Source organism: Camelus bactrianus, chromosome 3 (assembly GCF_048773025.1).
Source record: "Camelus bactrianus isolate YW-2024 breed Bactrian camel chromosome 3, ASM4877302v1, whole genome shotgun sequence".
NCBI lineage: Eukaryota > Metazoa > Chordata > Mammalia > Artiodactyla > Camelidae > Camelus > Camelus bactrianus.
Window position 1 is genome coordinate 117363758 of NC_133541.1, and position 25642 is coordinate 117389399.

The 25642-nt window shown below is 43.7% G+C and overlaps 1 protein-coding gene across 8 annotated transcripts in view; it reads left to right on the forward strand.

The window, feature by feature from the left end:
- The window catches only part of SNAP47 (synaptosome associated protein 47), an 85486-nt gene that overhangs the window by 20755 nt on the left and 39089 nt on the right, over positions 1–25642 (forward strand). For 7 of the 8 annotated variants that reach the window (XR_012505743.1, XR_012505742.1, XR_012505741.1 and 4 more), the window contains exon 3: positions 21196–21686. Coding sequence is in view for 5 of the 8 variants with exons in the window: in XM_010953682.3 (XP_010951984.2) it covers positions 21196–21686 (491 nt within the window). In the remaining 3 variants the exon portion in view is untranslated. Of the gene's footprint in view, positions 1–16930; positions 17068–21195; positions 21687–25642 lie in introns of those variants that run through there. The other variant, XM_074361087.1, reaches the window with a different exon arrangement.

Below are 25642 nucleotides of genomic sequence, written 5' to 3' on the forward strand. Positions count from 1 at the left end.
TTCAACCACTTAGAGCAGTTGTCAAAACTAGTGAAGCCAGAGGTGCACACACCCCACGACCGTGCCCTTTCCCTTTCCGGTGTGTGTCCTAGAGACACACTGGCACTTGTGCACAGCGTGTGTGGATGTGAACATTCATTAAAGGACTATGGACAGTAAAGAACAATTGCAGTCACTTGCTTCTGAAGGAGGATGGGATAAGCTAAGGAGGATAAGCTGTGTTTTAGTCACAAAATAGACTCATTCTTTTATGTTAACTATTATGTGTTAGATCTATGCACATCAACTTGGATAAATCCCAAAGCAGTGCTTAAAAAACCAACAGCAAGTTGCAAAGAGATGTATACAGCAGATTGTCATTTATAAGATGTTTTTAAAGTGTTTTACAGGAAAAATATAGAGTTAAAATATGACAACATGAACAGGGAGGGTGCATGCAGGGCCCCACGCTCCGCAGCCTCGGGGTGACTTAGCCAGAGCTCGGCGGGCCGGTGTGCCCAGAGCGGTGTTCTCGTGGTGCGGGACGCTCCTCGGTGCGAAGCCTTTGCAGTCTGCTGTGGTAGCCCTCAGTTTGTCCGTCGGAGCTGGGAAATTGCCTCAGTTATTTCTCTGATGATCTTTTTCCCTCGGTTTTTAAAGTGTGTTCCTTTCAGAACGCCTCTTTTTTTGTTGTTATCTGACTTCTTGGACTGACCTTCTAATACTGTTCTCATTTTCCTTTCTCCTTGGCCTTTTGTTCTACTCTGACTTCTTGAATTTTATGTTCCTACCCTTGGTGAATGAAAAATGTCGCCTGCCATGTCGGCAAACACAGGATGCTGCATCAGCCAGTGCCGCAGCCCCCAAAGGAGAGCCTCGGGGAACGCAGGATGGGGGCAGCCATGCCCACTGCCAGGCCCTCAGCCCCTGCAGCCGCCCCGATGGCGCCCCCTGAGGGGGCTCGGGACGGGGAAGATCAGGATCGCGGCCCGTGGTGGAGGAGGTGCACATCGGAGGACTGATTTCAGTGAGCCCAGACTCTTGCATCTTCCCATAAATGGGGAAGCACCAAGTCCATTAACTTGGGATAACCTGGCTTTCTTTAATTACCAGTAGTCTTTTGATGTTCCGACTGCCTGGTCCTTGTTGCAGAATCCCGTTTATCCTGGCTCCCCACTCCCTTCTTCAGAGCAGTCCCTCAGAGCTATCTGAGAGGCTGCCTCCGGGGCCTGAAGTCCTCAGAAAGTCCACCTAATATAGTTCTCAACTTTTAGGTTGTACTTTTTTTTTCCAGTCGACACTTTCTATTTCTGTTATCATATTTTTAAATTTCCAAGAATTATTTTCTGTTCTCCAGATGCTCTATTTGAATAGCAGCCTGTCACTGCTTCTGGAATGCCCTATTTGCTGCTCTCTTGGGATGTTATGGGTAGCCTTGTCTTAGGATGTTGTGGATGGTCTTGTATGGGAAAGCCTGGACTGTGAAGGTTTTGGTTCTGCTGTAAAGGGCTATTTGTGGTCATAGTGTTTGAAACCTGTGGTCTGAGAACATCTGGTCCTCTTCCCATGACAGTTCAAAATTTAAGCAGTCATAGTGCCTTCGGGAGTCCTCGCAAAATGTGGTCCTCCTCTCCCTTTCTTTCTGTTTCTCTGCCCCTTCTTCCTTTCTTCCTTCTCTGTCTCCCTTTCTGCCCCCCTCCCTTTTTATTTCTCTTTCTCTCCACATTTGTCTGTGTGTGTGTGTATGTGTGTGTGTATCCTGGTGGCTTTGTCTCCCTGGAGAACCCTGACTGATAAAGAGTCTGGTACTGAGAGTGAAGAGGGAGTTCTGAATTCTACAAGTTTTGGAATCTCTGGTCTGATTAGAGACAAGGAAAACTAGTAACTCTTCCCCCGGCGGTGTGGAGGGCACTGGTGGTGTGGCAGTGGTGATACATGGCATCCCGTCCCGGGCTGCTCCTAGCCAGATATTTCAGAGAGGCAGGGCACTGCGTGACCATGTATTTGATACCTGATAACACTTCTGTCAAACTAATGAGTGTAATGAGATTGGCTGGCTGCCCTGACTCCACTGGACAACGTGTAGAAAGGGAAGGATGAGTTCAGGGTGCCCCGTGAGGACTTGAACATTTCTGTACGTGCCCTGAAAGAAAACCTTAGCTCCCATAGCAACAGCACTGAGATTTCTGAAAGCCGGATCCAGAGCGTCAGCCTATCAGTGGCTGAATTATAATGTAAATTGAAATCCTAACTTCACATGGTGTGTGCTGTTACACCAAGGGCATCGATAGGAAAGAAATGGGATCCTGAAAATTGGAACGTGAAAATATGGGAAGATCCTGATGAAACTGGGAAAATAGAGCCCCTCAATTCTGATGAGTCTTTGCCAGTAAAAACCCTTACACCCCTATCTGAGGTGTAATGGCCTCCCCCGAGGTAATTACTTTGCAAGACAATGCAGAGATTGTCCTCAAGACCTACTCCCCAACACCCTTTGCTTCTAGGTGTATTGTTAGACTCAAGTCTCAGAAGATTCCAAAAGATGAGACACACAGTGTGACCCAGAAAGCATTGCGCTACACTTTGAAAGAACTGCATGATTTTCTAATTTATACAGACAGAAATCGGGAGAATGTGTGTGGGAATGGATATCTAGGGTGTTGGGGTAGTAGTGAAAGGAATATAAAGTTGGATCAGGACAAGGTTACCAAAATGTGCCCATTAAGCAGAGATCCTTGACTTGGTGCTATGGCTCGAGGAGTTAGAAAGGCTGTAGCAGTTTCTGTTGGTTGACTGCGATGTGGACTGAAAGGTGGCCTACATTGGAGTTTGAAATGTCAGAACTGCCTTGGTGTACTCCAGAGGAAGGGTCCCAGACTGATGAGGATTGGAATGATAGAGTAGCTTCATGATGTGAGACCTGCTTACCCACCTTGGCAGAGTCCAAGAGGACACACCTTTTACCATGACTGAGAAGTAAACTGTTAAGGGGCGTGCCAGCATCCTTGAAGAGTCGTGTGGTAGATTTTCTCGGTAGATCAGAAATTACAGTGGGAACTGCTGCCGCTGAGCTGGGATCCTTAAGAGCAGCAGGGATAATTGGATCCTGGGTGGCAAGGCTAAGTGGTAGCACTTAATCACCAAAGACAAGTGGGGACGGTTATTGTAATGGACAGCAGAGTCAAAGCAGCAATCAGGGTAGCCTGATGCCCAGAGACCGGTGGCGTTGGCTGGTTAGTTGTGTGTCCCTGGAATAGAAATAGATGGGCAGTCTACTCAATTCTTACTTGATCTATGTAAGCAGAAGAGTTCTCGGTTATATGAATAAGCATCTAACTTGAATTTTAAAAAGTCATGGCCCCTCAGTTGATTTCCAGACTTGAACCATTTTACAGGCCCAGACCCCTTGAATGACAGGGAAGATGTCATTCATTCCCTCTTGAGGCATGAGGGAAGGGGGCAGGGCACAACCTTTAAAAGAATGACATAGCCATTGAAGATATGACAAAAACTGGTTAGAATCTACTAGGCCCAAGATGGTGGAAGATTCGACTTCCAGTAGACCTTGAGCTTCATTCTATGCTCATTGTAGTACATGAGTATGCTAAATGCAGCCCACAGGCACCATGACAGTTCCGAGGCTGACCATAAGAGGCCAGAAAGTGGGCAGTGGCCCAATCCAGGAAGTCCCCGCCCCTTCCCCAAAGTGGTTGTTAGGCTGTGAAATTACCCAGTTCATAAAAACTAATGCCTCCTGCGCTGCAGGGCCACCCTCCCTTCTGAGACAGACTAAATTCTGTCTATGGAATATGTATCTCTGTAAATAAACTTGTTTTCACTTCACCATGGCTCACTCTTGAGTTCTTCCCTGTGCGAAGCCAAGGACTCTTACTTGGTGGGGAGCTTCCCAGGGACTTAGGTGCCTGAGACCTGTGATGTGACCATCCTCTAGCGTCCCATTTTCCTGCAACACCCTTGTGAAAGGACCCCAGTGTGCTGCCAAATTTTATACTGTTAATCCTTCTCTCAGCCTTCCTCAGGGAGATCTGTGACATTTACCTGGGTGACCATGCACTGGGGGAAAAAGTAATCAGACTCCTCAGGGACTACTGGACAATGGCTCTGAACTGACACTGATCCTAGGAGACCCACCTAGGGGCTTCTGGAGGTTAAGTGATCAGTCGAGTTTTAGCTCAGGTTTGTCTCACAGTGGGTGCAGTGGGCCCCCAAACCCATCCTGTGGTTATTTTTCCCAGTTCTGGGGCATCTAGTTGGAATAGAAGTACTCAGCAACTGGTGGAATCCCCATCTTGTTTCCCTAATCCCTGGAGTGACAGATATTGTGGTAGGAAAACCAAGTGAAAGCCACTAGAACTGCTTCTACCTAGAAAAATAGTAAACCAGAAGCAATTGTGCATCCCTAGAGGGATTGTGGAGATTAGTCCCACCTTCAGGGACTTGAAGGATGCATGGATAGTGAGTCCTGCCGTGTCTCCACTCAGCTCACTTATTTGGCTGTGCAGAGAAAGGTGGATCTTGGAGGACAGTGGATTGTCTCAGACTTAGTCAGTGGTGACCGGAACTGCAGTTGCTGTTTCAGATGTAGTTTCATGGCTTGAGAAGATTAACGCATCCTGATACCTGGTATGCAGCAGCTGATCTGGCACGTGCTTTTCCCCACCCCTTTTAGTAAAGACCACCAGAAGCAGTTTTGATCAGCTGACAAGGCCAGCAGTGCACCCTCACAGTCTTCCTTCAAGAGTATACCGACTTTTCAGCCCTGTGTCTTAATTCAGTTCACAGAGATCTCGATGCCTTTCTTTTCCACAGGATACCATGATATTAATGCTGACTGGACTGAGTGAGTAAGAAGTAGCAACTACTTTAGACTCATTAATAAGATGTGTGCCTATCAGAAGGTAGGAAATAAATCTGACAGAATTTCAAGGGCCTCCTACATCAGTGAAGGTTTCCGGGATCCAGTGATGTGTGGCTCATTGAAGTATCTCTGTGGTGAAGGATAAGTTGTTGCATATGGCTCTTCCTACAGACAGAAAGGAAGCACAATGCCTAGTGGGCCTCGTAGCATTTTGGAAGCAACACATTTCTCATCTGGTGGTGTTATTCTGGCACATTTACCAGGTGATTTGAAAGCTGAAGCTTTTGAGTGGGACCTAGAACAAAAGAAGGCTCTGAAATGGATCCAGACTAACACAGAGCTGCCCTCCCACTTGGGCCGTCATACCCAGCATATCCAGTGGTGGGATGTGTCAGTGGCAGATAGAGGAGCTCTCTGGAGCCTTTGGCAGACCTCTTTAGGGAATCACAGTGCGTGCCCTTAGAATTTTGGCATAAAGCCCTCGATCCTCTGTAGGAAACCACTTTCCTTTTGAGAAACAGCTCTTGGCCTGCTACTGGGCCTTAGTAGAGACTGAATACTTAACCATAGGCCACCAAGCTACCATGTGACCTGAGCTGTCCATCATGAAGTGGGTGTTATCTGACCCACCAAGCCACGAAGTTGGGCATGCTTAGCAACATGCCATCATCAAATGGAAGTGGGATATAAAAGATCAAGCTCAAACAGGCCCTGAAGGCACAGTTGAAGTTGCATGAAGAATTGGCCCAAATGACATGGCCCCACTCCTACTACATTGCCTTCTCTCTCCCAGCCTGCATCTACAGTGCGTTCCCTACTGGGGAATGCCCTACAGTCAACTAAGGAGGAAACACTGGGGCCTGGTTTACAGAGGATTTTGTGCAATATGCAGGCCACTACCCAGAAGTGGACAGTAGTGGCATGACAGTTCCTCTCTGGGACATCCTGAAGGACACGATGAAGGGAAACCCTTCAGTGGGCAGAACCGCAGGCAGTGCTCCTGGTCTTTCAGTTGTGTTAGGAGAGGTGGTCTTGCCGCATGCAGTCTTTTTACCCCGCCTTGGCCTCCTAAGGATGGGCCTTGGGACTGGACCACTTTCTTACCAAGAGATAAAGAGCCCACACAGCCTATGCCAGGCTTATTATATTGTGGGGGAATAAATAGTTTAAGCTGTTATGATCTCCACCAGTTCTCTTGTTCTGCTTAAGTGTGTACATTAGCGGCCCTCAGGCGCACCCCCAGCTTTCAGTACTTTAGACTCCGTGGGGAGGGGGAGGGGTCCCTCCACTATGGCACTAGAAGGATGTGCATAGGCTGGTTGCTGTGCATTGGCTGCTAGGGGGACCTGCTGGCCATGAGGGACCAGTGCCCACTATTGGAGCTGATCTTGCTCTGTCTCCTCTATATGAATAAAGCTTAATAAAGTGTTGCTCCATCCAGTGTTTGACCGTGTTGTGTTTCATGGTGACTCCAATACTAAGGTGATATGGGGAGAACTGTTTGGAGTCCTCGCCTGGGATTGGTGGCTGATGAGTAGTACTTTGGTCAAAATTTGCTTGGAAGAGGCAATGGCCAGACACAGAATTGTATACTGATTGTCTGTGGCCAGTGGTTTGGCTGGACATTCAGGGACTGGAAGAAAGCTGATTGGGAAATTTCATGACAAAGAGGTCTAGAAGTGTATGCATAGATCTCTCTGAATGGGCAAAAAGGTGAAGGTATGTCCCACGTGAATGTTCACCAAAGCTCAGCAGAAGAGGGTTGTAATAACCAAATGGATAGGAAAACCCATTCTCTGGATCCTAGTCAGCCTGTTTTGTCCAGTCTGTCCTGTTATTGCCCGATGGGCCCGTGAACAAAGTGGCCGTGGTGACAGGGATGGAGGTCATGTTTGGGCTCAGCAACATGGACTTCTATTTATTGAGACCAGCTTGGCTATAGCCACTGTTGCGTGCCCAGTCTGATAGCAGCAGGGATCAGTACCTGGTCTCTAATGTGGCACCATTCTCCAGGGTGTTCAGCCAGCTACGTGGTGGCTGGTTGATTACAGTAGACTACTTTTTACTGTGAATTACTGACTTGTGGCAAGTCAGTCTTCTCTTTTTTATCTTTAGGTTTCAACAATTTGACTAAAATGTGTCTCTTTTTGTTGATCCTACTTGAAATTTGTTGAGCTTCTTGGATGTGTCCATTCTTGTCTTTCATCAGATTTGGGAAGTTTTCAACCAATGTTTCTTCAAATAGATTTTCTGCACCTTTCTTTTTTGTCCATCTGAAATTCCGGTAATACATGTTGATCTGCTTGATGGCGTCCCATAGGTCCTTCAAGTTCTGTTCATTTTTATTCTTTTTTCTTTCTACTCAGACTGGATAATTTCAAATGTGTGACCTTCAAATTTGCTACTCCTTTATTCTCCTTGCTCAGATCTGCTGTTGACTCCCTCCAGTGAGTTTTTCATTTCAGTTATTGTACCTTTCAGCTCTTGAATTTGTTTGGTTCCTTTTCGTAATTTCTGTCTTTTTACTGAGATTCTTGTTTTGTTTTTCTGATTTCTTTCAGCTCTTTGTCCATAGTTTCCTTTAGCTCATTGCACATATTTAAGACAGTTAGTATATCTTTATCTAATAATTCAAATTTCAGGGCTTCTTCAAAGATGATTTCTATCAGTTTTTTAAAATTTTCTGTGAATGGGCTATACTTTCCTCTTTCTTTGTATGTTTTATAATCTTCTCTTTAGAACTACACATTCTAAATATTATGTTGTGGTAACTCTGTTATGGACTGAATGTTTGTGTCCCTGAAATTTATGTATTAAGTCCTAACCCCCAATATGATGGTATTAGGAGGTGAGGCCTTTGTGAGGTCATTAAGTTTAGATTAGGTCATGGGAGTAGAGCCCCCATGATGGGATTAGTGTCCTTCTATGAAGAGGAAGAGGCTGGAGAGAAACTGGCCATCTGCAAGCCAGGGAGAGAACTCTCACCAAAACCCAAATCTGTTGGTGCCCTGATCTTGGGCTTTGCAACTTCCAGAACTGTAGAAAGTAAATATCTGTTGCTTAAGCTATGCATTCTGTGGCAGCCCAAGCTGACTGGTAACACTCTGGTAATCTAACTCTCTTATGTGTCAGGGATCGTTGGCCTTTGCATGTTAAGGATTGGAACTGACATTTTGTGACTTTTCCAGACTATTTTCGCAAAGCGTGTATTCTTTGTTATGTGTGGTCACTGAAGCTCCCAAGAAGGGAAAAAGAAATAGGTCTGTCTTGTTAAATGTTCTGGCTGGAAAGCCACCTCAGCTCATGGTAGAAACCTCTGTGCCAGCCTCTCGGCAATCAGAAGTGCCAGTCAGAACTCACAACCCAGATTTTTGGAGGAAAGATCTTTATTGCCTCCAGCAGGCCATACTAGGAATACTTGCTGCTGTCCCACAGCTGCCAGCTGCTGTGGATGGTGGATGATAGCTGCTACTGCTTGAGAGCAGAAATTTAAATTTACTGGTTTCTCCTTCAAAGTCCCCGCTGGATGCTCCAAATGTTCTCCCTGACCCAGAGTTCCAAAACACTTGCTTTAGACAGTTTCTGCCAGTTCAGTCGTTTTGCTAGAGGGGCAGATTCCTGCAGCTTCCTATTCCACCATCTTCCCTGCTGTCACTAGTTAAATGGCTTTTATGAATAGATGCTGCACTTTTGTACCATTTCATTCCACGGCACATCTCTTAGATGTTTGCTGCTTTTCTGTATTTAGCAGTTTTTTCAAGGTAATGAGTTTGTTCTTTATCATCTTCAAAAGATGTTCAGTTGTTATGTTTATGTCCTTTTGAATTTATGGATTTTAAATTTTTGATGGGTTTCAATCCATTGCAATTAGAATCCTATTGAACTTAATTTTTTTAATCAACTGTACTTCAATTAAAACAACCAACCCACCCATTTAAAACATGGGCAGAAGAACTGAACAGAATTTTTCCAAAAGAGGAAGTGCAAATGGCCAACAGAAATATGAAAAGCTGCTCCGCATCACTAATGTCAGGGAAATGCAAATCAAAACCACAATGAGGCATCACCTCAGACCAACCAGAATGGCCGTCATAAAAAAGAACACAAATAACAAATGTTAGCAAGGATGTGGAGAAAAGGGAACCCTTGTACACTGTTGGTAGGAATGCAAATTGGTGCAGCCACTATAAAAAAACAATATGGAGGTTTCTCAAAAACCTAAAAATAGACCACCATGTGGCCCAGCAATTCCACCCTGGACATATATCTGAGAAAAACAAAAACATTAATTCAAAAAGATACATACACCCCACTATTAATAGCATTATTATTATAATTGCCAAGATATGGAAGTACCTTAAGTGCGCATCACTAGATGAATGGATAGAGAAGATGTAGCATATATATGCAATGGAATACAACTCACTGATAAAAAAGGATCTTTTTTTGTGGCCCTTCATTCACTTTTTTTTTTCACTTCAAAAAACCAGAATTTTGTAACTGGGATAAACATTTCCATTGTATCAAGAACAACCAAATACCCAGAAATAAACTTAACCAAGGAGGTTACCTGTACTCTGAAAACTGTAAAACATTGGTGATGGAAATTTAAGATGATACAAAGAAATGGAAAGATATCTTGTGCTCTTGGATTGGAAGAATCATATTATCAAAATGGTGGTACTACCTAAAGTAGTCTACAGATCCAGTGTGACTGCTGTCGAAATGTTCATGACATTTTTCACAGAATTGAAACAAACAATTCCAAAATTTATATGGAGCCATGAAGGACCCTACATTGCCAAAGCAATCTTTTGTAGGTCTTTTTTTTTTTTTTCTCTCTCTTTTTTGTTCTGTTATGGTTTGATGACTAGAGAAGTTCCTTTAACATTTGTTGTAAAGCTGATTTGGTGGTGCTGAATTCTTTTAGCTTTTGCTTGTTTGTGAAGCTTTTGATTTCTCCATCAAATCTGAATGAGAGCCTTTCTGGATAGAGTATTTTTGGTTGTAAGTTTTTTCTCTTTTATCACTTTAAATATATTGTGCCACTCCCTTCTGGCCTATAGAATGTCTGCTGAAAAATCAGCTGATAACCTTATGGGAGTCCCCTTGTATGTTATTTGTTGCTTTTCTCTTGATCATTTTAGTATTTTCTCCTTGTACTTACTTTTTTTTCAATTTGATGACTGTGTGCCTTGGTGTGTTCCTCTTTGGATTGATCCTGTGTGGAACTCTTGGAGCTTCTCGAATTTGGATGACTGTTTCCTTTCCTAAGTTGGGAAAGTTTTCAGTTATTTTCTCTTCACAAATTTTCTCAGGTCCTTTCTCTTTCTGGGACCTCTATAATGCAAATGTTAGCACGCTTCATGTTGTCCCAGAGTTCTTTTAAACTATCCTCATTTCTTGTCGTTCTTTTTTTCTTTTTTCTGTTCTGAAGTAGTGATTTCCACTAATCTGTCTTCTAGCTCACTGGTCTGTTCTTCTGCCTCATTTAGTCTATTCTTGGTTCCTTCTAGTATGTTACTCATTTTAGTGATTTTATTCAACTCTGGGTATTCTTTGTATTTTCCAGCTCTTTGCTAAATACTTCACTTAGTCCATCTATACTCCTTTTGATTTCTCTGAACATCTTGGACATCATTACTTTAAACTCTTTCTTAGATAAATTGCCTATTTCCTCATCACTTATTTCTTCAGGAATTTTATCTTTTGCCTTGGCCTGGAAGATACTCCTCTGCTGCCTCATATTGTCCATCTTTCTATTTGTATTTTTAGGTAGGTTAGTTATGTTTCTTGACCTTGGTGAAGTGGCCCTCTGTGGGAGAGGTCCTATGCATCCCAGCAGTGCTCTCCTCTCTTGTCACCCAGGGCCAGGGTCCAGCCGGCTCCAGTGTAGAGTCTGGCCTGTGTTTGTGGGCTCCTTCCACAGGCTTTGGGATTGTTGTTTTCCTATTTCACACTGCTGGGTGAAGCCTGGTCCTGGACCTCTGGTGGGTAGGGCCCTATCTAGAGGATCAGGAAGTCTGCTGATGGGTGGGGCTGTGTTCCCACCCAGTGTGTTGTTTGGCCCGAGGCTTCTCTACAGGCTGCTGGGTGGGGCGAGGTCTTGGTGCTAATGATCCAGTGAAGATAGCCTCCAGGAAAGCTCATGTAGGTGAACACTCCTGGAATGTCTACCACCAGCTTTTATGTTCCCTGGGTGAACTGCAGCCATTCTCTGCCTCCCCAGGAGACCCTCCAAAACCAGGAGGCAGGCCTGGACCAGGTTCCTATGAAATAAGTGCCTTTGCCCTTGGACCTGGCACATGTGAAATTCTGTGTACACTTCCCAAGGGAATGAAATCTCTATTTTCCCCCAGTCCCATGGAGCTCCTGGAGTTAAGCCCCACTGGCTTTCAAAAACAGATGTCCTGGGTCTCCTCCTCCTCCTAATGCCAGAAGCCTGGGCTGGGGAGCCTGACATGGGGCTTAGAACTCTCAATTCTATGGGAAGGCCTCTGTGACTTAATTATCTTTCAGCTTGTGGGCTAGCCACCCGGTGGGGTATGGGGCCCAATTATATCACCAGCACCCACCTCCTACCATCCTGCTGTGGCTCCCTCTGTGTGTTTCCAGTTGAAGAAGATCTTTATTGCTAGGTTCCAGTCTTTTTTTTTTTAATTGTTGTTCAGTTGTGGTTTTGTTGTAGTCACAAGGAGAGGCAAGCGGGGGGTCCTTCTACTCTGCCATCTTGACGAGAAAGCTCAGTGTCTCACTGAACTTTAAACTGTCCCATCTTTGAGCATGTTGTGACATTTTTAATCCAATAATATAGCAAGGAGCAATGTCTAAGATTGTAAACCTTAAATTATACAATATCATGAGTTCCTTGACAGCTTATGTGACTCTTAGTTACATCTTTAAATATAACCACGTTGGGGGAATGTTCTGCAGACAGATTCCAGGTGGAGCCCACGTTACAGAGCAGCAGAAAGGGAAGACAGAGAAAGAGCAAGTCTCGTCAGCAAGGTCAGCCTCCAGGGAATGTGTGTGCAGCAGCCTCTTGGGAGGAAGTTCCCAGCCCTGGTTGCCCACAGCTCATTCAGCAGCCATGCGATTCTCCAGTCAGACCTTTACCACTTCACATTCTGTGGTAAAATAGGACTACACAGTGAATTTTTAGAAAACAGAATTTATTTACATAATAATAAAATTCTGAGTTATACACATCCTACTTTTTGGTATTATGTACGTCAACCAAGAAAGGGGGCGTAGCTAAAATAAGCAAAAGAATTTATTTGGTGTCTTGGAATTGCAACTCAGGGAGCACAGATTCAGGTAGCAACCTAAACTTTGTCCCACTGAGGGGTAAAAGTCAGAGGTTTTCATTAGCAAGAAGAGGAGAGTTTAGAATCATCACCTCAGTTTTTTGTCCAAAATTATGGTTGGAAGATACAGTCACAGTTTACATTTCATTGGGTGTCTGAGCACTTTGCATAGGTTACCAGGAAATCTGTTGTTAGGGTGTCCAGATTTTATCTTAAAAATGTGAACGCAGCAGTTGTGTGTTTCGCCATCCGCCTTAGCCCAGTTCAAGAGTTAAGTTTAGTTCCTGCTTTATCAGCACAAGATGGAGTTTGAATCCAAAAATGGAACCTGTTCAGTTAAGCACACAGGTCACATGTGGCTCTTTTTAAATGAAATGAAGACAAGCTGGTGACCCAGGTTTGATCACGGGAGTTTGCTAGGGAAATAATTGATCTGATTGTGTTTTCATTGGGATCTACGAGTAAGTAGTATTGTCTCAATCTTTATATGTTGGAAAATACCTTTATTTTACACTCTGAATGATAATTTCACTCTTCACAATTGAACCAAATTGAGCTCAGCATTTTGAAGATGTTTTTCTGTTGTCCTCTTTTTCACTCTAATGTGTCTGTAGATTTTTTAGAACAGCTTTCTAGTTTACGTACCAAAAAATTCACTTGCTTTATGTGCACAGTCGGTAATTTTTAGTAAATTTACAGTTGGACAAACATCATTATAATCCAATTTTAGGACCTTTCCATCACCCCCTAAGGTTGCTTCAAGCCCGTCTGCCGTCACTCTCTGTTCTCACCCTAGCCCAGGTCACCACCCATCTCCTCTCTGTCTGTATTGTTTAGGTTTGTCTTTTCTGGAGAATTAATGTGTGCCTGGCTTCTTTCACCTAGCGTTGTTGTTTGTGAGGTTCATCCCTGTTGGAGGATAAAGTACATTCCTGTATATTTCTGAACAAGAACTCTGCTGTATGGGTCTGTCACATGCTGTTCGCCCACTGACCGGTTTTGATGGACACGTTGTTTTTACTTTGCGGTTACCATGAGGAGTGCTCCTGTGGACACTCATGTACAGATGTTTGTATGGACATATATTTTCATTTTCCTTGAGAGGGAGATTGCTGGGTCTCTGTTTAACATGCTGAGAAACTGAGAGATTGTTTTCTAAAGTAGCTGCACCACTTTGCATTCCTGCCATGATGTGTGAGGGCTCCGTTTTCTCCGCATGCTCGCCAGTGCTTGTTTTAGCCTGTCTTTCTTATTATAACCATCCCAGCGGGCGTGAAGTGGCATCTCACTGTGGCAGTCATTTTCACTTCCTAATGATAATGAGCATCTTCTCCTGTGTTTTTTTTGTTCATATGTGTTTTTATTTCCAAATCCTTTGACCATTTTTTATGGTTAAAGGTTAAATTGTTATTACGGAGTTGTAAGAGTTCGTCATGTATTCTGGATACAAGTCTCTTTATCATATACCTGATTTGCGAATATTTTCTCCCATTCTGTGGATTGTCATTTCACTTTCTTGCTTGTGTTCTTTGAAGTATGAAAATTTTGAATTTTGATGAAGTCTAATGTATCTTTTGTTATTGCTTCTCTTTTGGTGTTACATCTAAGAATCCATTGCCTAGTCCAAGGTTACAAAGGTTTACTCTTGTGCTTTTTTCTAAGAATTCTATTGTTTTGGCTATTATATTTAGGTCTGTGATTCCTTTTGTGTTCGCTTCTGTGAATGATATGTGAAATGAGTCCAAATTCTTTTTCTGGGATGTGGATATCCAGTTCTATCAGCAACATTCGTTGAAAAGACTTGTTTGTTTCCCCATTGAATTGTCTTGTCACCCTTGTTGAAAACCAGTTGCCCGTAAATGTCAAGGCTTGTTTCTGAACTCTGAATTCTATTTCAGTGATCCATATGTGTCACCTTATGCCAGTACCACACCATCTTTATTTCTATAGCTTTGTAGTACATTTTGCAATCAAGTAGTAGAAATCCACAGACTTTGTTCTTTCTCAAGATTGTTTTGGCTCTTCTGGGTTGCTTGCATTTTCATATGAATTTTAGTATCAAGTAGCCAATTTCTGCACAATGGCCAGCTGGGATTTTGATAGAAATTGGATTGAAGCTGTAGATCATTTTGGGAGAGTTTTGCCATCTTAACCATGATGTGTTATAAAGCGACTTAAGCTTCCTATTTTATTTTTTGTGTTATTTGTTCCCTCTGTTGTTCATTTCTGGTTCTTTTTCTGCCTTCCTGTGGGTTACCTGAATATTATTTCAGAATCGCTTTGTGATTATATGTTTTGAATGTATCTCCTTATATAGATTCTTCATTAGAGTTGTGGTATATCTATGTAATGGAATACTACTCAGCCATAAAAGGAATAAAATAATGCCATTTGCAGCAACATGGATGGACCTAGAGATTGTCATTCTAAGTGAAGTAAGCCAGAAAGAGAAAGAAAAATACCACATGATACCACTCATATGGCTAATCTTAAAAAAAAAAACGACACTATAAACTCATCTACAAAACAGAAACAGACTCACAGACATAGTGAACAATCTTATGGTTACGGGGTAAAGGGGGTGGGAAGGGATAAATTTGGGAGCTTGAGATTTGGAAATGTTAGCCACTATGTATAAAAATAGATTTAAAAAGTTTCTTCTGTGTAGCACAGGGAACTATGTTCAATATATTGTAATAACCTTTAATGAAAAAGAATATGAAAACTGATGTATGTATGTATGTGCATGACTAGGACATTTTGCTGTGCACCACAAATTGACACATTGTAACTGTACTTCAACAAAAAATTTTAAAAATATATAGATTCTTCATTGGTCACTTTAGGTATTACATTATATAAACATAATTCATCGCTTTTTACTGTTGTTAACATTTTACCAGTTTGAGTTGGATATAGAAACTTTACCTACCTTTGTGTCTCTTCACCTGATTTGTATAAATTATGTTAAGATAACACAGTCATCTTAACGTCATACATTCTTTGATAACACATCAAGGTTGTACTGTTTTATTTCAAGCATCATACATATTTTAGCAAGCTCAAGAAAAGAGGGCAAGTCTATTTTATTTCCCTGTATTTCCTTTTCTGTTTTTCTACTCTCCTTCCTGATATTCCAGGATTCCTGTCCTCATCAGTTCCTTTCTAATCCAGCCACTTCTTTGAGGCATTTTTTTTAAGGCAGACCTGCTGGCAGCAAATTCTCTGTAGTTTCCTTTCCTCTGAGGATAGCTTGATTGCCTCTTCATTCCTGGAGGATAGTTTTACTGGATAAAGCATTTTGAATGGACAGTTCTTTTCTTGCAGCATTCGAAAAACGTTATATACCTTCTTTCTGCCTCCATGGTTTCTGATGAAACATCCACTGTCATTTGAATTATTTTTCTTATATAAATAAGGTTTCCTGTCTCTCTTGCTGCTGTCAGGGTTTTTCCTTTGTCTATTTAGTATATCTTTATGTGTGGGACTATTCATTTTTTTTTAATCTAAGGGTTTATGTATTTTGGCCTAATTTGGGAAATTGCCAGCCATTATTTCTTTGAACACTTTTTCAGTCCCATATTCTTTTCATCTCCTCCTGGAATGCCAATGATATAAGTATTAGATCTTTCATTTTAATCACTCAGAAACTCAGACTCTTTTTTTTTTAATTTTTTCTCTGTTTTTCAGTTTGGGTAATTTCTATCCTTTGATCTTTAATTTCACTGATTCTTTTATCTGTCAAACTATGCTGCATGCAGTTTATCTCGTCCAGACTTTTTTTTGTTTAATGTTACTGTATTTCTCAGTGCTTAAAGTCCTGTGTGGTACTACTTTTGTGTCTTCTGTTTCTTTCCTGTGACTTCCTGTGTTTCCATTTGTTTCCAGCATGTTCATAATTGTCGAGGTATCTTTATGATGGCCCCTTCGGAATCCTTGTCAAGGTATCCTATCAATTTCTTCCTGGTTTTGGCATCTGTTGCTTGTCTTTTTTTTACTCAAGTTCAAATTTTTCTGGTTCTTGGTCTGGTGGTGAATTTTCGTTGTATCCTGGACATTTGGGGTATTATCTTAAAGGAAACTCTTGGCATTATCTTCTATTTTAGCAGGTCTTCCCCTGACATAGTGCTCTTGGGAGTTAGAAGCTAATTGTTTTTTACTGTCACATGGGAGTGAGAGTCCAGATTGGCCACCTGGCCCTCATTTATGCCTTGAGATGGGAAAGACATTTGCTACTACTGACTAGGGGTGGAATTTCAGGCTTCCCCATCTGCCTCTGCCAACACTGCCCTAACTGGGAGGATGAGAATTGTCTTGTCACCATCCCCTCTTGGCCTCTACTGACTTGTAAGATTTCCCTTATACTGCTGGCCCCTCGCATGGCCTCCTCTGACACCACGCTAGTTGAGAGACGTTCCCCTCAGCGCAGCTAGGTGCGGGTGGGCATCTAGGCCATTCACATGGCCTTCTCTGACTCTGTCCCAGTTAGTGGGAAGGACGTAGCCTGAGAGCAGCTGGGTGAGTGTCCATGTCGAGGCTCCTCTGTGGTGTTTGCTGATGAAGGCAGTAGTGGGCTGCACTTCTCTGGGGGGAATTTGGCTGGAGTAGAGCTGTTATTGACTGAAAGTTCTCTCTCAGCAGGTTTCCCCTTGTCCATAGGGTAGAGAGAGCAGCCTTCCTTTTATGTATTTATTTTTGTCTGCTTATCCAGGGTTCTGGCTTCTTCAGGACTCAATCCAGGATATGGTGAATAGAGAAAGAACTCAGTTCTTCAAAGAAGAGAAGTGCCAAGAGCAGGCATCCTTGTCTTGTTCCCGATCCTAGAGGAAATGTGCTCAGCTTTTCACTGCCGAGTGCGATGTTGGCTGTAGGTTTGTCTTACGTGGTCTTTATTATGTTGAGGTATGTTCCCCCTATACCTGCTTTGTTGAGTGTTTTTATCATAAATAGGTGATGAATTTTGTCAAAAGGTTTTTCTGCATCTGTTGAGATGCTCGTACAATTTTTGGTCTTTAATTTGTTAATATGGTGCATCACAGTGACTGGTTTGTGGATATCAAGCCATCTTGCATCCCTGGGATAAATCCCAGCTGATCATGGAGTTTGGTCCTTTCAGTATGTTGTTAAGTTTTCTTTGAATGTATTTTGTGGAGGATTTTTACATCTCTGTTCCTCAGTGATATTGGCCTGTAGTTCTGTTGTTTTGAAGCATCTGTTTGGTTTGTATCAAGTGATGCTGGGCTTGTAGAATGAGTTGGGATGCATTTTTTCCTTTTTAACGTTTTGAATACTTTGAGAAGGATGGGCATTAACTCTTCTTTAAATGTTCTGTAGAATTTACCTCTGAAGCCGTCTGGTCTTGGACTTTTGTTTGTTGGGAGTTTTTTTGGGTTTTTGTTTGTTTATTTTTAATGATTCAGTTTCATCAGTGGTAATTGATCTGGTTATATTTTGTATGTCTTCCTGATTCAGTCTTGGAAGATTGTATGTTTCTAGGAATTTATCCATTTCTTCTAGATTGTCCATCTTATTGGCATGATTTTTTGTAGTAATCTTCCATGATTCTTTGCATTTCTGTGGTCTCAATTGTAACCTCCCCTTTTTCATTTCTGTTTTTATCTATTTGGGTCCTCTCCTTTTTTTCTTGATGAGTCTGGCTAAAGGTTTATCAATTTTATCTTTTCAAAGAACCAGCTCTTAGTTTCATTGACCTTTTCTATTGTGTGTTTTTTTTGTTGTTGTCTCTGTTTCATTAATTTCCACTCTGATCTTTATGACTTCTTTCCTTCTAACTTTGGGTTTCGTTTGTTCTTCATTTTCTCCTCCCTTCAAGTGTAAAGTTAGGTGATTCTCTTGAGCTTTTTCTTGTTTCCTGAAGTGGCCTGTATCTCTATAAATTTCCCTCCTAGTACTGCTTTTGCTGCATCCTATAGATTCTGGATTGTTGTGTTTTTGTTTCCTTTTGTCTCCAAGCATTTTTTAATTTGTTCTTTAATTTCTCCTGTAACCCATTTGTTTTCAGTAGCGTTCTGTTTGGCTTCCATGTGCTTGTGTTTTTTGCAGTTTTTTTTTTTCTTATACTTGATTTCTAGTCTCACAGTGTTGTGGCATAAGACTAGAGGTATCTTAAACTGCCCTTGCTTTTTTAAAATTTCTTTTTTTTTTCTGTTCAGCTTGGGTGACTTCAGCCACTGTGTCTTCCAGATCGCTGATCTGTTCCTCTGTATCATCTAGATGTTCTACTGTTGGTTCCTCCTAGTATATTTTCAAATTTCACTTACTGAATTCTTCATCTCTGTTTGGTTTTTCTTTATATTGTCTAAATCTTTTTAAACTCCTTGCTATGATCATTCATTCTTTCCCTGAGTTTGCTGAACTTCTTTGTGATCATTACCTTGAACTCTTTACTTAGGAGATTGCTTATCTCCACTTGACTGAGTTCTCCTGGGATTTTATCTTTCCCTTCGTTTGGAGTATATTCCTCTCTTGCCTCCTTTTGCCTAATTCTCTGTGTTTATTTCTAAGAATTAAGTAGATCGGTTATGTTTTCTGATCTTGGAGAACTAGGTTTGTGTGGGAGACATTGTTTGGTGCCCAGCAGCACACCCCGCTCTGGTCACCTGAGTTACATAATCTAGGGGTGCCCCCCTCATCATGTGAGCGGGTTCTTCTGTCGTGGCTGGGCCAGCTGCTGTGGGTGCGCAGGCAGGAAGGGCTGGTCTTCGCCCAGTTAGCTGCTGCCAAGCCTTGCCTTATGCAGAGTCTGCTGGCCACTGATGGGCAAGTCTGGGTCCCAGAGCTGCCGACTGAGTGGCCGCAGGGGTTCCTAGGGCTTGTCTCAGCCTGCTGGTGGGTAACCCACTCACTGTGCAGTTGGCTTTGGGCCTCGGGGGTCCTGGGACTGTTGGCTGTAGGTGCCGGCAAGTCCCAGGGCTGGTGCTGGCCTGCTAGTGTGTGGAGCAAGGGCCTTGGAACTCCTGGGGCTGATGCCGGCCTGCCTGTGGGCAGGGCCAGTCCCAGTGTGGCTGGCTGTAGGACCTGGGGTCCCAGGGCTGGCCCCAGTCTGTTGGTGAGCAGTGCCAGGTCCTTGTGTGGCTGGCTACAGGGCCATGGGTCTGGGGGTGGCAGGCAGAGTTGTTTCCCCATGGGACTGGCTGCTCCGTACAGGGTGCCCAGGGACTGCTGCCAGCCTGCTGGTGGACGGGGCCTGGTCCTGGTGCAGAGAGTCTCGACTCCAGAATGGCCCTTGCCAGCACCAGTGTCCTCCAGGGTGGTAGAACAGGCTCCCATAAATGGCTGCCACCCGCATCTGTGTCCCCAAGGGGAGTTCTGCTGGCCTCCCACCTCTCTGTCAGGCTTCTCCAAGTTCAAAAAGTGGGTCTGACCTAGGCTCCTTTCAAATTACTCCCTCTGTGCTGGGTCTGGGAGCGTCTGAGATTTTGCTTGTGTTGTTTAAGGGCAGACTTTCTGCTTGCTACAGCCCTCCAGCTCTCTCTTTTACAAATTCCACTGGCCTTCAATGTCAGACATTATAGGGGCTCATCTTCCAGCGTAATACCCCTGGACTGGGGATCCTGATGTGGGGTCTGGGCCCCTCGCTCCACGGGGAGAACTTCTGCAATTGTGATCATCCTCCCGTTTGTACGTTGCCTACCTGGAGATGTGGGCCATGAAATATACTGCGTCTCTGCCCCTCCTACCCATCTCATCGTAGTTCCTTCTTAATATCTTTAGTTGTGGAAAATCGTCTCTGCTAGTCTTTAGTTCCTTCTCAGCAGGATAGTTGCTCTGAAAATAGTTGTAATTTTGGTGTGCCCATGGGAGGAGGTGAGCTCAGGGTCTCACTACTCTGCCATCTTGTCCACTCTTTTATACTCTTTGTTGTTATTGTTTGTGTTCTGAATACACTTAAAAAGAGTGTACACTCACCATTTGGATGATGTTTTCTGTAAATATCAGTCAGGTTGAGTTGGTTAAATAGGGTTGTTTAAAATTTCTATATTTGTAGTAATTTTATCTTCTGATGTATGAATCATGGAGAGAAATTTGTTAAAATCTACAATGATGATTATTTATTTTTTTTAGTTTTTGCTAATGAATTTTGGAGTTCTGTTATTGGATACATACGTATTTACTATCAGTAAATTTTCTTTTAGATTAACCCTCTTATTATTAAACATTGTCCCTCTTTGTCCCCAGTAACGACCCATGTCTTAATGTTTACTTTTCGCATATCTTTTCTCCAATTCCCTTCCTTTCAGTGTATCTGTGTCTTTGAATTTAACATTGTTTCTTGTAAACAGGATATAGCTGTGTCTTGCTTCTTTACCGAGACTCACAATGTGCCTTTTAATTAGAGAATTTAGACCACTTACATTTAGTTCGACTACTAATATGGTTGAGACAATTCCACCTTGTTGTTTCTTGTTTTCTGTTTATTCCCTTTGATCTTTACTCCTTTGCTTTTCCTTTCCTGCTTCTACTTTTTCCTCTTTCATTGGGTTTTTAGATAGTATTTCTTGATGCTATTAGGGGTTAGAGTTGTGCTGTCCAATATGGTAGCCACTAGCCACATTAAAATTAAGTTTGAAACTCAGTTCATCATTGCAGCAGCTGCATTTCAGGTGCTCAGCAGCCACCTGCCCCATTACTGTATTAGGCAATGCAAATTACTGCAGAAAGTGCTATTAGACAGTTTTGTAGAGATTAAGATCAAAATTTATTTTGGCCAGAATTACCCCAGGTCAAGTGAGAAAAGAGCAACATTCTAGTCAGAAGCTGTGTGTTTCAATTGTGTGTCTACAGTTCGGATTAGCTGTGTATCTACAGGCGAAACATCCCACTGCTCTTGGCCTTAGTTTTCTTCTCTAAAGCACAGGGATGATAATTTCTGCTCTTTCTGAGGTGGAAAAAAGTGTTTGTGAAAAAGAAAACTAGAAAAAGGTAACATTCTTTATAAAAGTCAAAGCAATTTTCAAAAAATAAATAACAACTGATTGACTAGTTTCTATGTTTCGTTTGCTTTTTTAGGTTGCTGACAGAGCTGGAATCTCCTTCTTGGTGGCCCTTTAGCTCCAGGCTTTGGAAGGTGCCATCAGAAACAAAACGCAGCGCGGGCGCCTCCGTGGCTAGTTCCAAAGCTTCTGGAAGAGAAGGGATAGTGATCAGAATTCCTGCTGTTATTTCCCAAAGAACAGAATCTCGGGTTAAACCAGGAAAGTTCACCGTCCTTGTTTCTGGGTTGGAAATCCACGACTCAGACTCCTTGCTCATGCACAGATTTGAAAGAGAAGATGTAGATGACATCAAGGTTCACACACCTTATGAAGTCAGCATCCGTCAGCGGTTCATTGGGAAGCCAGACATAGCTTATCGTCTGATATCTGCCAAGATGCCAGAGGTTATCCCCGTTTTGGAAGTGCAGTTCAGCAAGAAGATCGAGTTGTTAGAGGATGCCTGGATGTTCGGAAGCACTGCAACCGCTTCCCCAGCAGAGAAGGGCTACTCAGTCTGGCTTGCAGGTGAGTGATCATCAGAACAGCCTGTGCGCAAGACCGCTCATTTCACAGCCACGCTCAGCGCGCCCATGATCGGTACCCACCGTGATGCGTCACGTGGAGCGGCTGCTGGCTTCAGCTCACTAGCACCCGCCCATTTGCTTGTAAAGAGAAATAATTTCAGACCGTTTTCCTTAGTACTTGCCCTGTGAATCTCAAATCACTCAGGCTTATTATACACTTGAGAGCTTTGTGGGTTCCCAAATAAGTCAGAAATGGTTTGGGTGACTTTCAGAACAAAGGAAGGCTCCAGGTTAGGTGTCTTCACCCCTTTCCTCTGTTTGATTTGAGCACCAGCACTTCAGGGTCTTAACTTGCATCATCCCTGCCTGCTCTGGTGTGTCTCCAATCCCTCCACCCCGACCCCGCATCACTCGTGGTTTTCTTGGCATTTAATCGAGGTCTTCCCAGCCCACCTTCCAGATGTACATTTGGGTGCTGAGATTTGTGGAAAGTACGCAGCATCGTGTTTGTAGCATCCACAAGATACCGTGAAACTCTTGCTTTTCCTGGCAGTGTGACTGTCGGGTCCTCTTGCAGGTCTCTGTGGGACATGGAGGGTACAGCTGAGTATGGCCCTGGGCGCGAGTGTGGGCGGCAGGGTGTGTGGACACGTCCCCAGGTCTCAGCTTCCTCCTGAGCATAAGGTAAATTGGTGTTATCTGACTTCTTAGCTTTGTCATTCTGATGGATGTCAAGTGACATCTTGGTGGTATTTTTATTATCAGTTTTGATTGATTGTGAGATGGAGCATCGGATGCCTTTTATCTACTTTTTGGTCCCAGGCCTCAGGTTTTGCTGTGTGGGTTGCCTGTTCTGGTTTTGTTTTGGGGGGTTTTGTTGCTTTGGTTTTTGTGTTTTATTTGTCCTATTGGGCTGTCTTTTTTTTTTTTTTTTCTTCCTGATTTGCAGGAGTTCACTATTCATTCTAGGTATTTATCCCTTTTGACTTGAGAGGCTACCGGTACTTCTTGCAGACTGCCAGCTCTGTTACAGAAATCTCTCATTTTGCTGCGGTCAAGTCCACCCGTCTTCCCCTTAAGTTTATTTTTTGAGCCCTACATAAGAAATCCCCAAGTCACAAAGTACCTGCTATTTCCTAATAGTAGCACCACAGGTGACATTACTTCTGTGTTACAGTGATGTTTCTAACAAGTGTTAGCCTTTTCTTACTAACTTTGGTTGCTGGAGTGTTTAACGTAAAAAATGTGTTTGTTACTATTCCAGTTCCTTTCTTTTATCCTCTTTAGTGATTGATTTCAATTCCAATATGTAACCTGTTTCTCTAACACATGAATATTTTAATGTTACTCTAGATGGCTTCAGGTTTCAAAAAGAAATATACTTGATAATAGATCTGGTCCCTTAGGTATCAAAATATTGCAAATGTTAATGTACAAATTTATAAACTTACTTTCCTGGCATTTGCACATTTTTCTTTGGCTCGTCATTTAAGGCAGGACTCAGAGGCTGGTGTATAAAAGGGACAAGAAGGGAGGACTGTACCAGCCAACATGAGACCCTGAGCAGAAAGACCCTTCAGGAAAGGCCATCTGCAAGCCTAGCCCGGGCAGCCGCTCTGATACCCCAGGTCTCTGAGTTCCCCTTGCGGCTGATTTTCTCTAAGAGGGGCCTTAGCAGGTCCTGGCTGGTGGTACCAGATGCAGAGCACCGTGGGCCATTGCTTTTGCTGTTGCTTTTGGAGAATCCGTCTGTGCCAGGCGTGGCACCAGGTGCCCATAATCCTGAAAACAAAGCTAAATACAGTAAAACCCGCAGCCCTTGGCTGTGGAGCTCTGCCGCCTCCGTGGGTTCTGCATCAGGCATGATGGTTTCAGCGAGAGAAATGGTCCAGAGTGTTACAGATGAGATGGCAACGCAAGCACGTACCGTGTGGTGCAGAAAACCGCACTGTACAAGTAAGAAGAGCACACGCTTGCTGGGCCTCACTGTTGTGGGTGCTGGCCAGCGGGAGGTGGGGTGCTGGGCTCTGACCCTGAGCATCCAGGTGGCAGATGGGGCAGGAGAGGAGCAGGGCGTGAGTGCCAGCACCTCTGCAGCTGTGGTGAGACGGCAGGAAGCTGGGTGAGTGTGGATTGTGCAGGGCCACCCATCAGGAAGAAGTGAATGGGCCTCTTAGGCACAACCTGAGGCTGCTGACGACAGGCTGAACACCTTCTCCTCAGGGAAGCTGCAGATACACTTTTGAGATCTTACAACTGATTAAACCAGGCCCACCAGATTGTTTAGGACAGACTCCCTTACCTAAAGTCAGCCAATGGTGAGCCTTCACCACATCTAGACACCTTCCCAGCAACATCTAGATTCGAGTGGGATTGAGTAACTGGGGACTATGGCCTCACCCATCACAGTAAGAGCTTGTATGTGTGTGGAATGAGCTGAGCCACATCCAGGGTGACAGATGGATTTTCATCTCAGTGCTAACTTTAGCCTCTGGGTAGGATTTCTATAGCACGTGTGAATCTAGACCGAGCCAGAAGTGCCATCCTCCCCTTGTGAGGCCGCCCTGCCTGGGTGAGGCAGGTGTACCTTACAGCTGTGAATTTGGAGAGACACAGGTGACAAGGAGCTATGTTTGAAAGAAGCCAGCATGCTGAGTTCAGTCAGCAAGATGGTATCTAATTTGCTTGGACCTTCACAGTGCTGTCAGCCCGGTGATGAGAGCGTCCTTCCCGCTGTGGCCTCTCTCGTTGTGTCTGTCGGCACCTCTATTTTTACTGTTCTACGTTGGAAACTACAGAAGCAGTGGAGGTGGAAACCATGACTTTGAAATCTCACAAATACATTCTTCTCCTTGATGAGCTATTTTGTAAAAAGTGTGGCCAGAAGGTGGCGGTCTAGTAACAGGGGACCAGTGTTTGCCAGGAGTCAGTGTCTAGAAGAACTTTCCAGAGAGCTGTGTAGTAACGTATAGTGTGGACAGGTGAGGGCCTGGGGTGGCCCGGCCAGCAGCTGGGGGAGGAGGAAGTCCCCTGGGCTTCAAGAGCTGGAAATGGCTCAGGTGGACAGATTTCATCGTAGGGAAGTTACAGATTGCTGTTTTTCTGCAGAGCAGCTTTAAAATAATCTTTTAAATTTTACAGTAGTTTCAGACTTGAGAAAAAGAGGATAGTGCAGACAGTTCCCCTGTCTCCCACACCTTGTTTCCCCTAATGTAAATGTCACCTTGCGTTCGTGTCGTTCATTGTCACAACTAGTGCACCTGCCCTGATACGTCTCTATTCACTGAAGTCCGTATTTTATCCACATTTCCATATGTTTTACTGTTCCCGAATCCCATCCAGGATCCCACGTGACATTTCGGCATCTCGTCTCCTTGGACTCTTCTTGACTGTGGCAGTTTGTCTGATACTCCTTGTTTTGATGATCTGGAAGAGCTTTAGGGGTGGTGGTCAGGTTTTTGTAGACCCTCCCCCAGTTGGACTTTGTCTCGTGTTGCCTCATGATCCACTGGGGCAATGAGTTTCGGGAGGAAGGCCACAGTGTTCTCATCATATGAGAGCAAGGGCTGTGCATAACATGTTTTAAGAGTTTTTTTGTGCTGATTTTTGTTTTCGCCGTTTGCCAACTGTACCTTCTGAGGGGCCTTCACCTGGTATAGGAGGACTCTGGTCACCCGCTCATGGACCTTGCAGGCATCTCGCCTCGCACGTGCCCTCTGGTGCCACCGCCCTTGGGTTTGCTGCTTGGCTTTCCACCCTGGGACGTGTGCTCCAGAATCGGACCCAAGTCTGTCTTCTCCCACCCCACCTCTAGCACCAAGGACAGACCTGGGTAACCAGAAGGCACTCGCATCTCTGTGTGATGGTAAACTTCTGGGGCATTGAAGCCTCTGTACAGGGTCATTAATTTAAAACCATCTTTTGAAGCAGTGAAGTTCTGGTTCTGGGATATGGCAC